Source organism: Chelonus insularis, unplaced genomic scaffold (assembly GCF_013357705.1).
Source record: "Chelonus insularis isolate UGA/USDA-ARS -01 unplaced genomic scaffold, ASM1335770v1 contig_160_pilon, whole genome shotgun sequence".
NCBI lineage: Eukaryota > Metazoa > Arthropoda > Insecta > Hymenoptera > Braconidae > Chelonus > Chelonus insularis.
The window spans coordinates 140470-155151 of NW_023276401.1; the positions used below are offsets into that span (position 1 = coordinate 140470).

General features: G+C 29.2%; 1 protein-coding gene across 2 annotated transcripts in view; it reads left to right on the forward strand.

Annotated features, from left to right (window-relative positions):
• Window positions 1-14682, forward strand: part of ome (dipeptidyl peptidase 4 omega) — a 183180-nt gene that overhangs the window by 116379 nt on the left and 52119 nt on the right. For both annotated transcript variants that reach the window (XM_035078449.1, XM_035078450.1), the window contains 3 exons: window positions 940-1156; window positions 6822-6916; window positions 14284-14364. In XM_035078449.1, the coding sequence (XP_034934340.1) occupies window positions 940-1156; window positions 6822-6916; window positions 14284-14364 (393 nt within the window). The remainder of the gene's footprint in view (window positions 1-939; window positions 1157-6821; window positions 6917-14283; window positions 14365-14682) is intronic.

A 14682-nucleotide genomic window follows, 5' to 3' on the forward strand; every position in this document is an offset into this window, starting at 1 on the left:
AAGCTAGAGCTCTGGAAGGCAGAATCGGCAACGGGGGAATAACTTCGCGTCAGGAAACTCCCTTACCATCCTTAGCGATTTATCAAGGGGTTTGAACATGAAAAATAAGCCAAGCACGTTCGCACGACCGCGGCCGCAACCATCAAATGCACTCGTAAACTTTAAGACCGATCAGAGAAAAAGAAATATTCGATACCATTTAAACTTTACACTTTCAAATCTTCAAGATCACCAATAAATGCTTACTTAGTATACCATCGCCATATAACATAAACGAAAATCCAATTTCTGATTTTTTTACTACGAATTATATTCTTCTTTTTCATGTCTTTGCATTTTAAATTTACGAAGCCTTCTTCATGTATACATATTACCACCTTATTTTAAATCATAAGGTTCTCTCGTAATACCAGGTATATTATTTCATTGATACTCCTGTGAACAAAGATTCTCTAGGTCGAGATATATGAGATAAAAAAGAAGTAAAGCACACACTGAGAATCCACGTGCGATATAATAGTTACATGCGATCCGACAATATCTTTTATATTCTTTGCTTCTCGCCACGATTCCCAGAGGATCATTTCCGTTATTGGGAAAAATGAAATTACATCGACATCGATGAGACTTGTTCTCGTCTTTGGAAGTCTTTATAACGACTCCCATGGTCATCGTATCGAATTTCATTTTGATAAGAAAGATTTATCTAATGATAGTACATTTTTTGCTTCACTAGCTTGCCATTTGCTGAACATTTCAAATTTTTTTAGTCAATTCTTTGACAAATATATTCTTTTAAAATGGTTTTGAATTTTTATTATGAGCATACTTTAAAAATGAAAGCATTGATTATTATTATTAATTAAATAATGATTGTATCCACTGAATAATTATGATGAGTAGATTTTTCTAACATAAATTTTGATGATTTTGTTCCAGGAGATGATGACAAAAAATACCCGACGTAATTGGCGCAAGTTATTGGCAGTTGGAGTATTAACACTTGTCGTCCTTAGCTTGCTGATCACAGCGGCTATTTTTCTCACTGGTAAAGGCAACTCTGGAAATCCACCACCAACAACTTCAAGTATCACCATAGAACAATGGTTAGAGGGTTGGTTAACTCCTAAAGGCTTTAATGGAACCTGGCTTACTGGTTCGTATATTTTTCCCTCTTTTTCCATTATTTTTATCTCATTACGTTGCATTTGCATTCCTTTTAATTCATTCCCAATCTTAGATTACACTCAGCCACATAAAGAATGTTTTTTCCAGTGATTTGGTAGTGTCTTTTTTGTCTACTTAAAGATTCTGGATTTAGACTTGGTATAATAACGGATGGAGATTTCATGGTACAAAACGTTAAATGAGAAAATTAAGTCTTTGTAGTGGAATTATTTATTTATCAAATTAACCATTCGCAGATGTAATGAGAAATTATAAAAAGTTTATCTGCTTTGAAATTCCTTAATGAGATAGTTAAATACATTTGAGATTTTTTTATATTTCAACGACGTTATGATCTTTTCTAATTAATTCTACATGAAGTAATTTATCTAATTAGTGTTCTGGTGTAATTATAATACTTTTGATAAGATAATTGGTGGAACATTTTTCAAGAAATTTTCATAACCAAAATGTCTGGTTGATTACAAATAATATTAACCTTTTACAAATCAAATGAAGTTCTTTCTTAAAATAATTTATAAGGATTTTTATTTATGAAAATATTTTAAAGTAGTAATTTTAAATTATCTCTTCAAAAAGAAATATGATCTAAATATTTTTAATGAATACTAATTAATTGATTATATTAAAAATATATAATTAAATGAATCCAATTATTGTGAGAAATTAGTTGATGATTAATGTTATTTATTTATTTTTTATATTTTTATTCAATACTGTTTATGAATATTATTAAATACTGTTTTTTCTAAAACTCCTAAATGCTAATAACAATTTAAAACAAAAATGTCAACCATAAAAGTTAAATTTAAATTGAAGGAACAATTATAGTTTAGTCAGACATAGGAGATTCCAAGAAACAAGGAAAAGTAAGGTCGAATTTCACAAAGTACAGTAAAAGTTGGAAAAGTGTATCGTTACCTTGGTTGAATGTAGTGTTGAGTTGGTAAAGAGGATGAGAATAATGGCGTTGATGAAATTCCTCCAAGTGTGGACAAAACTTTGAGATTAAAATCTCTCTCTGGTATTTTTCACATCCAACGACGAATGTTTTCTTGACTTTTTTGGTACTAAGAACGTTTAAACTCTACGGAAATCCATTCGGTTGTTTTTATTGTTCCTTTTCCTTTCCCTCGTTAATCAGTACAAAGTTATTCAGCGGTTTTAACCAAAAAGGTAAAAATAAAATTAAACCCCTTTCTTGATACCTTGTGTTAATGCCTTAATCGATTCAACATACAGATCACAGCAGATAAACTATTTATCTTTTCCTTCATTTTTTAATTTTATTCTCTTTTTCATTTAATTTGTTAATATTAATACAACAATATTATATGTGTGAAATGAAGAGTGAAATATTAATTAGCTAGATCATCATGTGATTATTTTAATTGGAACTCTTCAAAAATTCAACATTTAGTCTCCAATTTTAATATGAATAGTCAAGTACTCTTTAATTATTAATTAGCACGATTAATTAATTTATTGAACTGCCTTTAATTAGATAACGATGTGGTAATTATTCAATTAATAATAAATTTTTCTATTTAATCATTAAAATTATGATCCCCTAATAAGATCAAGATCCAGTGATTGGGTTGTGCAAGATCATAGTCTATTGCGAAACAAAAATTATATTACTAGGGAAGATGGATCTAATTCGGATTTGAATAGTGCCAATTTACTCAATGTTGATTCAATAGTAGGCTGGTAATAATTCGTCGAAATTAGATTTTAGTTCTTATGATGGTTGCTATATAATAATATAATATGGAACTAAAGTTTATGATTTAAGATTAAAAAAAAAATAAAACTGAAATAATACTTGTAACATTCATAAATAAATTTACATGTTATTTTAGACTGAATAGAGAGTATTCAATAAACTTGAACAGAATTTATTCTACCGGATAAATCTCAAAATTGAAGAGGAATTTTTCATTGTTACGTTGATTTAATAACTGAAATAACACCATTATTATGATGTCGTAAACAGACTTTTTTTCATTGCAATGTAAATGTAACAATTTTTAATTTAACAGAAATGTTTTTTCAGTCGTGATGGATGTAAAAAGTACAAAAATAGCATAAAATATGAATACATTTTCTAGCAAGACAATCTATGTATATATACATACATACAGCATTACAAGCGTGGTGAACAGTTGAAGCAGTAAGGGAGAAGGTTTGTCGTTTGAGGGAATTTCAACAACGCCAGTTTAAAGGAGCTCATCCCGTGACACCGGAAATGCTGCGACCTAGAGATTACCCAGGAAGATCGTTAACGCGATATATTATTGAAGCGATAGGACCAAATAGGCCATAATGCTGCCGAGAGCATTATTGGCCTTCCCTTGGAACTGTACATAGACATCTTACATATGCCATTCCAAGTCTCTCTTCCATACCAGTGCGTACGTACTCCAATAAAGCTTGAGACAATGTACTCATCTCGTCCTATACGACATACTTATAACGTTATGACTGCACATATACTCATATCCATACTTGTACTTGTTTGTCCCAAGCGATTAGATGCGTTCAAGTAAGACGAATAAGATGAAATGTCTTGACAAATAGATAAGAAGACCATGTTGCGACTCAGGATAAAATTAGATGACAGTTGTGATGATGCAATCTTTGTATCCACCAGCTATTAGTTGTCTGTTGACATATTTCTCGCTGGGGTAATATAAAAAATTTATGATCAGGGTGGATTTAGGATTTACGGTGACGTTTTAGTTTTTTTATCCCCTTGAGACACTTTCAGCTCAGTCAATTTAGCTGCAGCTGACAAAAGCTACGCTACAGTTGCTTTGCTAGGTGTATTAAAAAATAAGAATTATATAAAATTGTATGATTTATTGCATTAGCTATATCAAATTCCTCCAACTATCTCCAGCTATGTTGATGGCATCCTTTTATCGATATTGGCTTTGGGGAATTTAGAAGTTATTGAGCAATAATTCAAATCATCTTAGGTGATGTCAAAATAATTTCCTTTGATTCATTCTTGGTGTTGATGATGAACTTTTAATTAATCATGAAGATTCAATGATATTGGATAACAAGAACTTAGTTTTCAATCAAGACTCATAATTTAGCTTGACTAGACTTGGATAATTATAATTATTTAATATGATAAAGATTATTCTAAATATTATGCTACTCTTTTTAATAGAATCAAAAGAGCTATTTTTGCATTAAAGAAAAAATGTTAGCTGGTAACTATATTCAAAGTAATTATTATAAATTGATTCACCAGTAGTTAAAGAATAAATTCAATTAATCATCACTTTGATTAAGCTATTATTCAAATAGTAATTATCAATCATTTTCACTGCTGTACCAAAGATAGCTGCTCTATTTTAAAACCCCTAGATAATTGATATCATTATCCTGATTATTAATTTAGCCATCAAATAATACTAAACTCCAACCATAACAGCAACACTTCAAGATTACATTGTTCCAACCCAGACTCTAAAGCTCATACCATAACTCCTTCTTTATATGTACGGTAAGAATAGCACGTTGGAATGGAAAGAGTGTAAAAAGAATTAATGGTTAAATTAGTATATGTTGTAACAAAAGCAAGTGTGTAATCCTCTGAGAGATTTATCGGATTAGCTGTCGTGTCCACAGCTGCTTGTCTTCAACAGCCGAGTGAATTCGCGTTAACTTTGTAGCGCAACGTGTGGATAATCGACGTTGAAGGGTCTTGCCGATAAATGTGCTGAGGTAGGATAACTTTTTGTGACGTCCTCACCACAATTTGATAGACACTTGATTGAGTTGTCAACCAACTTGTGAGAAATAAATTTCCAGTCAAATTGAGTTTCATGAATTTTGATGAAAGCTACGTTTTCAAAGTTTTAGTTTCAAATGGTAGTAAATAAACTGGTTTAAATAACGGTTATTTATCGAAAGTCATTCATAGTCATCCTCTAACAATCACTAACTGACAACAGGATTAAATTCGATAGAATTACTCTACTTTGAAGTGTTTACTCTATGTATGTTACATCAATGTCTGTATGTACCTAGATGTGGATGGGTTTTTATGTCAGTGATTACGTTCGTATATACGTGATTAAAATTTGGTTTGATGTTGGTAACAAATCATGTGGCTGAGTGTAAAAGGGTTTTAGTATAAGTTACAACTAATTAAAATTTTAATGAAATCGATCGCGTGGTTATCGAGTTACTGAAACTCGTGTAATAATAGAGTAGAGATGAAGTCTTTAAAAAGTAATCTTTTGAAGTTAGTAGTATAATTATTCGTTAAGTAAGTAGCTTTCTAAAAAAATTATTATGAAGTTGCTACAATGAAGCTTAAAATCGAATTTTCAACTCATTTACAATTGAAAGCTTCTCAAAGAATTCTTTTATATAAAATATCAGAAATATAAGGAAAAAAATTACAGTCATATTTTCATAAAATTCATTTTATTGTTTTTTTCCTGTTGATTAATTGGAGTTGAAAGTTTGTAGCATGAAAGCTTTCTTCACTTTTCGACTAAAACACCCGAAAAAACTACCCAAAGTCCATCTTCGAGAATAAACTTTTCAATTCCGTAAATAGAAACAATTTTTATCGAAATAAATAGGGTCAGAAGGATTAGGAAAAGTGAGGAATTCCCTTAGGGGCCTGTTACTGAACGATAACAATGATCCTAACAGTGGTAGAATGTGAAATGGAAAAAGACTATAGACATTCGTCTACTCTTTCTTTTGGTTACTCTGTTGGAAGCTGGTAGGTCGAATCGATGTAGTAAGTGGAGTGAGAAATGTCTCTCGGGATTCACTACATTCTGATGCGCTTTGCTATTCTAAATGAAACCTAGATATAATTTTAAAAACTACGAATGAAATATTTCACACATGTTTGCAATCTAGAGACTTCTACTTGAAATGTGATCGTTAATTTTTAACTTTGCCTACATTCAATCATCCTCCATGATTCTTTTTTAATGAGATATCTCGTTTTGTATTTGCCTTATTCAAAGCTAACTTTCAGCAGAGTATTAACAGAGATCGAAGTAAAAAAAATATCCATTTAATTGCTCTAGATCTGTTGAAAGAGGACCACTAATTTCTTTTTAAATGGAACTGCAAGAGGCTTTAATAAATTTTGTTCCAGTAAAAAATAGAAGCTAACAAACCACTGACAATGCGAATACATTTGGGAAGAATAAAGGAAATGGTACAATATATACAATCCTAGGAAAGTGACCAATTACACCGGATATGACATGTGCTTGATGTCTAACCAGTCAGAGGACCGGACGAGCATCAACGATATAAACCTTTCCAGGTGGAATTGCTATCGAAATTCGTGAACACACGCGAAATCACTCTCTGGTACTATATACCAGGAATTCCCTCTGACGCAAATGTCACGCGTTAATATCCGGATACCCTGAATAGCGCGTGAATCGATTTCCCTTTGCCTGGTCACTCCATATTGTTTATCGATATTTAGCTGATAGCCCAAGTAAATTCAATTCCACAAACAATAGGATTCATACATTTTTCAATCATACCAGCATTGCTATTTTCTATTTCTCTGCTTGCTTTTTATCAGTCTGAAGACATTGTTGGACTTATATGAATTCTCTTTTGTTTTGCAGATGATGAAATTTTGCTTCAAGATGAGAATGGAAATCTTATAATTTATAATATCACCTCTGACAGCTCTAAGCTTGTGCTGGCTATAACCCATCCGGTGAGTTAACGAAATATTATCTTTAAATTTCAAACTTGTTATAATAAAATCACATTCATATTTTTTTAATTGAATCACTTTAGAAAAATGTCAACAGTTTTAAATACACATAGAGCAGTAACTGAACTTTAAAAATAATTTGAAACATAATTCAAAGTTAAGTTAAAATTTTCATTTTAAAAGATACTCTTTTAAGTGTAAATTAATTTTATTTAATAATCTATGCAGTATAAATTCAATTATGTTTTTCTGCTGCTTGGTAATTGAGTAAAAATGATATTAGTTTGCATCAGACGTTTCTTGAAAATTATGTTAGACGTACGGAATTTTTTTGAAGGTTCAGTTATTAAATCTGTCATCTAGATATTAAATTTGATGCTAGAATGACGTTTAAAATTTTTTATTGACAGTTTGATTTACTGAATTCCAAGTTAGTACCAAAAGTACCAGATAATACTATTTATTTCTCTATTTTCAATCGTTAAATAAATCTCCCAGTCTATCATAATTTAATACCTAACATCAAACATTGAGCTTCTCTCAATTGCATCCTTCAATCCAAATAGTATAAATTCATTCCAATCTTCAATATTAATTAATCACATCAAATGACAATTCAAATTATATTATTCTCAAATGAATCAATACTACAATAAATTACTGTTACCATGTAAAAGCAAATCAGGTTATTGAAAAGTGTCCTCATTAACGTCAATTAATCCAATAGGATCTATTTTATAAACCAGGACAATATCCATATCATAATCCTATACATAACAATCAAATTTTTTCCTCATCTCCATTCACGTTGAGAACCTTGTAACATATTTTAGATAATGACACAGACATGTATGACTATCAAAACCATCATTCAGTGATGATTCTGATGTAATTATTGGAGATTCAATAAGTTTTACTCTCAAAAGCTGTAAAATTTAATCGGACGTTTGACTGTGGAATTATATATATACATTTTTTAATGTCATAATTATTATTAGATTATCCAAAAAGTTTGCTCAGGTATTTAAATTCAATTTTATTTCGAATTAGATAGGAACTTTCTGAAAAACCAATATTGCGGTATGGTCCTGCAGCTGTAATGAATTATTGAAGAAGTATATTTACTCTAGGAAGGTAAAGAACCCAATGAACGAACAGTTAAGAGAATCTTTATTTTTTAATGGTAATAATTTGTAATTTCAAGTCATTAAAAGTCTATCGATTATTATCTAATTGGACTTCGCATTGTTTAGTCAGAATTATTGAAGAGTTGTTGTATTAAATAACCAATGGTTTAACCGTCCAATTAAGTAGGCTGTGGACCAATGATTTGAATAGTTTTAATGAGCTTTACTTGATGTTTGATAAATATTGATTTATTTTAATTGGAACGTGAATCGAATTTAATTGTTTTTTAGATTCAATTTTATTGATTATTGATTGATTCATTAATTTTATTGATAACTATACTAATTGGTGAATTTACAGAACTGAACTTAATGTTGATGTCAATCATAAAAGTTTCAACCACTCTTAGAATTATATTAAAATTCTCTCAATTACTTTTATTTCAATTACGTTGATGGTAAAAAATTTAGTTTAATTAAACTCAAAATTAATAGATTTGGACTTTTAGTTTTGCTTTTATTTTCATTGTTTATTAACTTTTGTGTTCGCTTAATGGATTTGTTTAAATCCAATTATTTCATTTATTTTGAAACAAACTTTGTAATATTCTTGAATATCTAAATTTTGTTATCATTTAAAGCTTTATGGTGAATTCAATTACATTGAAAAAAAATTAATTACTTACTGAGATAGAAAGTTTCATATCTCAACTGGTAGCATTGTTGTACATGAAACAAAAAAAAACTGAATTTACTTATATGTAATTACATTTTCAATGCATATGAATTATTTATTTTTTTTTCAATTTTAACAATAAATAGGCAACAATTTCAATAGGCTTCTTATTAATTTTTTAAATAATAATTAATTACAAATAATCATCAATAATATTTTTCTTTAGACTTTTTTTTTTTTTTTAAATAATATCATGCAGTTTATTATCATAAATAATTTCTTTTTTTCTCATTAAATAGAACATAATAAAAATTTATTATTTCAGAGGCAATAATTTTTTATTAATTAAAAATTTCTAGTATCCAGGATTTAAAATTATTTTTAATGAAAATAAATATCAGCATAAAGAAAAATAATAAAACGTGTTATAATTATTGGACAGCATAAAGTAAATTTTAATCAGAAATTCTCGGGTAGTTTTCGTTAGTGTACTGTAGTACCATGTTGTTCATATAGAGTTGAACCAATCGTATCAAGTAGTTTTGTGAGTCTCTCTTCTGCTGGTATTGTTAACGAGATGGAAATACAGAGCTCCGAGGCATGAAAGTAGTCGTTTTCGACGCTTGTTCTGTTGCTCCTGTGTACAACTCAAGTCATTTTGCCAATGTCGTATAGTCTAGTGGCTAATTAGTGCCGCAAGGTAGTCGCGAACGTTAATTTCTCCGTGGACGCCCGAAACGACCGACAGGCCCTCGACGCTTGTATATAATTCTCACACGAATAGGAACTTGGGAAATCATCTAGAGGACAGTAAATTCCAAGGGAAAGTATTTTTAAATGAAGATTCAATCACTTTATTCATTTTTCCATCCCTGATCGTCGATTAATGGATGAATTTTTTTGGTAATTAACAATTAACTGTGTCATGAATTATTTAATTAATTAAAATGCACTATTATTCTACCATATCAATAATAGTAAAGTATCTTAACTGATAAAAAAACAATTATAATCATCAGATGATGTTAAAGTTATAATTAAAAATTATTCAATTGATCAAAGTAGTTTTTTTTCTTAGCAATAATAGAACTTTTTTTTTTACGTTTTTTTTTTTTAATATTGTGAAATCGTCCTAGTGAAATACCAAGAGATATTTTTTTTATTACACTTATGAGATATATTAGATATTACATTACATTGAATTTTTTCATTTGGAAGAATTACTCTGCTTTGAAGTATCATTACCCTTTTAAGTCTAACAGATTTACTTTAAAGTATTTTTTAATGCTTTAAAAAGTTAAATCGTTTTAACAAAAGAATCCGATTTTGTACAATCAGTAGAATTATGTCAATTTATTTACTTAATTAAAAATACTTTCCTTTCATTTTGATAAAGAATTGATGATCTCACCCTCACATCTTCTGAACTTTATTTAATATAATATTGAAAATAATTTTAATCTCAAAATCGATATGTATATTTTAATATTTATAGATAATATACGAATGTTTTTACTTTTTTATCTGACAACAATATGATCATGCTTTTAGCTCAATTATATGAAAAAAAAAATCATTGAAAAATTTTCATATGAATTTTTTATTCCCAATTGGTTTCTTGGCAACCTAGTGATTAATGGAAATAATTTTAATTATAAAAATGGGTCTGGGCTTACTTGACACCCCGATGACAAACTTTCCATTAATTAAAATCCATAATTTTGTCATCTTTTAATTTTTTGTTTATAAAAAAATTGTCATTGTTATAAACAATAAACAATTATTTAATCACATTGAGTTATTTATAACAACATTTCATTAATATTCATCGAATTTAATTATAATAAATTTGTCCGGAGTCTATATCTTCAGTATTAAAACGCTAAGCCTCTTCAATGTTAAATGTCATAAACAAACTATAGATTTTTCACACACTACGAAACGTGTAAAAAATGTCTACAAACCATGCATAGTTTGTTAATGGGTATTTTACATTGAACACACTTTATGCGTGTTATTTTAACACGTTTGTGAAATTCTGGGATTTGCAGTGTAGTTCTTGAGATATCGAAAATGAAAATAAACCTGACATGCGTACGTACAGTTGTACGTACGTACAGAGATTCATTTTGAAATCTTTTTATATGCATTTAAATGTCTCGAAATCAAACAATTCTTCGAAATTACGAATTGTTAAAAATTGACCCCATTACAATAACTTTCTAATGGAAAATTAAAAAGTAAATAGGTTATCTAGAGATACTTGAAATGTCAATACTCAGTTGACTCAGTATACATTTCAATATTAATTTTTTTTTCTCGATGTCACATGTCTTATGATCCTCTGCAATGCTCATTTGTTCTCCATTAATATCCTCTATATCAATACTGACATCTAAATCCTATCATGTGCCTTATTACACATTGACTTTATTTGTAAGAAATTCTACCAAAGCTTCTTATGGTTCCATCATGTCTTGAATACAATCAAATAAATAATTGATCTGAAGCTCACTACCTATAACATTTCAAAGACTTTGGAAAAAAATGTAACCGCATATAAATTCACAATTCCTCTCTACTGATGTGTTTATTACCAGGAAATGCAATTTTATTGTGTGCTTTTACAGTTTTATGATAAAAATGACATTGATGTGTGCTTTATTAAATTTTATTCTTCGTTAAGCGTATTTCAAAGTGAAATTTACAACTAATTATATCGCTTTTAAACTTTGTCAATTTTATTTTTATAAATTGCTCTACAAAAGTACATATACATAAAAAAACACAGCTTTATTGATTCGTTCTACAAAATATTTAATCAAAGTCAATTAGAGTAAAATTTTTCTGATAAATTTTTTTCGTGAAAAACATTTAATAAATATGTTTTACCTATACATGTTTCATCGGTAGAGTACTTGCCAATGACTGGTGTTATCATTAATTAATTTTAATTATTCATCTACTGTTTTAACCAGAGGAAATACATTCCATTTACGATGTAACGGAGAAATGTGATGAAATATATAAAGGATTAATAAAAGAGAAAAGATAAATATTTTATTTAATTTATGAATTTTTTATTATTCAAATAAAATTTGCTCGTTTGAATTTAATATCAATATTTAAAATAAAATTCCCTTGGAATGGAGAGTATTAATATCCTTTGTAAGGAAAAATAAATTAATATTATTATTTTACAAATTCCTTTAATCCACTTTTTGTGGATAAAAATTCGTTATTTTTTCACACAATATTTGTTGTTTGATATAGAAAAACAATGTATGATAAAATGTACTCTATCGATTATTGCATAGAAAAGAAAAACTAAAATGCTAATAGAGATCATGTTATATTGACACCACAAATATCCTACAAATATGTTATAAATTTAATTATGCTTTAAATTCAAATTTATGTCATGGGCTTACCCTTGTTTATCAGATCAATATCTAAAAGTATTGAAAATTAAATTATCCAACAATTTGATTACTAATTAATTTTATTTATTATAAAAATAAGTTAAATTGTACGATAGAGGTCTATTGTCCCTTTTATGCTTTTAAGTTCAGTCAGCCCAAGTTTCGACACAAGGAAATGAGACAAGAGTCAGACAGAGCACGAAAATAAATTATTAAAATAATCCGTACAAAAAAAATGTGTTCCCTAAATGTTCCCCAGTGAGACATGAAGATGTGCATAACTTTTATGCTAATGATAGTACGGGGTTGATTGAGGGCTCGAATGAAAGATCTCGACGAGAGGAAAAAAGTCGATATAGTGCAAATCATAATTGTCGCGAAATTCATGCTAAAATTAACGTAAATTCCCGTTTTACCCCATTTTAGGGGTGAAATAATTGATTTTTTATATGTTTGACCTGATTCCGCATATCTAGGCATCAAGACGAAGAGAATGAGTGGTCAAACTTGAAAATCGGACGACTTTGATTTTTCGACCCCAAAAAATGGCAAGTGGTACCCCTTTCCATTTTTTTCAGCCAAAAAATAAAGGTACTCCGATTTTCAAGTTTGACCACTCATTCTCTTCGTCTTGATGCGTAGAAATGCGGAATCGGGACACCGGTGAAGAAAATTTACTTTAACACCCTTAAAAAGGGGTAAAACTGGATACAAATTAGGAATAATCATCCCCTTGACTTTAAACCCCTATAACTCATGAACCGACGGTCCAATGACTGTTTTTAGGGACGTTTTAGAAACTTTAGAATTTGAAGTTTCCAAATACCTCTCAAAAATTATCATCTGATAATTTCTTCACGAGTTATGAAGATCTAAAGTCAAAGAATAGATGATTTTCGACCCTTACTTTGACTTTGGATCTCTATAACTTATGAACGGACGGTCTAATAATCGTTTTTAGAGATGTTTTAGAAATTTCAAAATCTCAGCTAAAGATACATATCCATGAAAAACGTTTAAAAAATTTATTTCACCCTTAAAATTGCTGAAATACTTGGCAAACTCCCAAAAAAATGTGACTTTTTCTTATATTTTAGCGATTTTTAGGGTGAATAAAATTTTTTCTAATAAATCTAGGGATATTGTGAGACAGCTCAGATTCTAAAGTTTCTAAAACGTCCCTCAAAACAGTCATTGGACCGTCGGTTCATGAGTTATAGGGGTTTAAAGTCAAGGGGATGATTATTCCTAATTTGTATCCAGTTTTACCCCTTTTTAAGGGTGTTAAAGTAAATTTTCTTGACCGGTGTCCCGATTCCGCATTTCTACGCATCAAGACAAAGAGAATGAGTGGTCAAACTTGAAAATCGGAGTACCTTTATTTTTTGGCCAAAAAAAATGGAAAGAGGTACCACTTGCCATTTTTTGGGGTCGAAAAATCAAAGTCGTCCGATTTTCAAGTTTGACCACTCATTCTCTTCGTCTTGATGCCTAGATATGCGGAATCAGGTCAAACATATAAAAAATCAATTATTTCACCCCTAAAATGGGGTAAAACGGGAACTTGCTAAAAAAAATTTTTTTCAAGTTTGAAACAATTGTTTCATTAAGCAATCAGAAAATCTACAAGATTTGATATGTCAATCATCCTACAAAAATATTCACTGCAAATTCCAGTGAATGAAAATAATGCACATTCAGTCTATTTAATGTTAAAACTCTATAAACAAATTATTGCTTTCTGTAGTCTCTTTTTACTCATTTCAGAGTGTTTTTAATTCTACAAAGTCATTCCTCGAAATTAAATATTAAACACACTTCATATGAGCTGTTTCAATACACTTTGAAAACATTCGATTTGCAGTATGATGAATTTCATTATGCTTCAAACTTATATTTAAAGCTGAACAATTTTTTTTTTTCAATTTATAATAATAATAGAAAAATACTTACATGTAATTACTTTAGTAATAAAGCAAAAAAAAAGCAGTTGGTTTTTCGTAATGTTTTTATTATATTTCCAATAATTGAAAAGAAACCAATCGATACTTTTATGCTTAATTGCTAAAGCTCGGCCAATCTATAATTAATTTTACCTCTAAATTCAATTATCTGAAATAGTTTTTCCTCAATCCTTTGCAGGTTCTTGGCTCACCATTGACGTTCAACTTTGAACTATCTCCGAACAGGAAGTATCTATTGGTAGCATCAAATCATCAGAAGGTAAGTTATACCTCGATAAATTATACTCTTGGCTGATAATATTGATTATTAAATTAATTCTAGAATCGATAACCATCATCTTTTTTTCTCCTATATTTTTATCTAAAAGCCTACGATAGCAAAGCAATGACTCAAAAATAAATTGCCTGTTAATTTTTTTTTTTTATTAAAAAAAAATGGGAATATGTCATCCAATCTCTATTATTTCAAGGAAGAGAATATCCAATATTTTAGCTCGAGGTATTTTTCAAAGCCACTGAAATAAAAATAAACACATAATTTTTTATCATTATCTTCAGTTCGTAAAATAGTAATAAA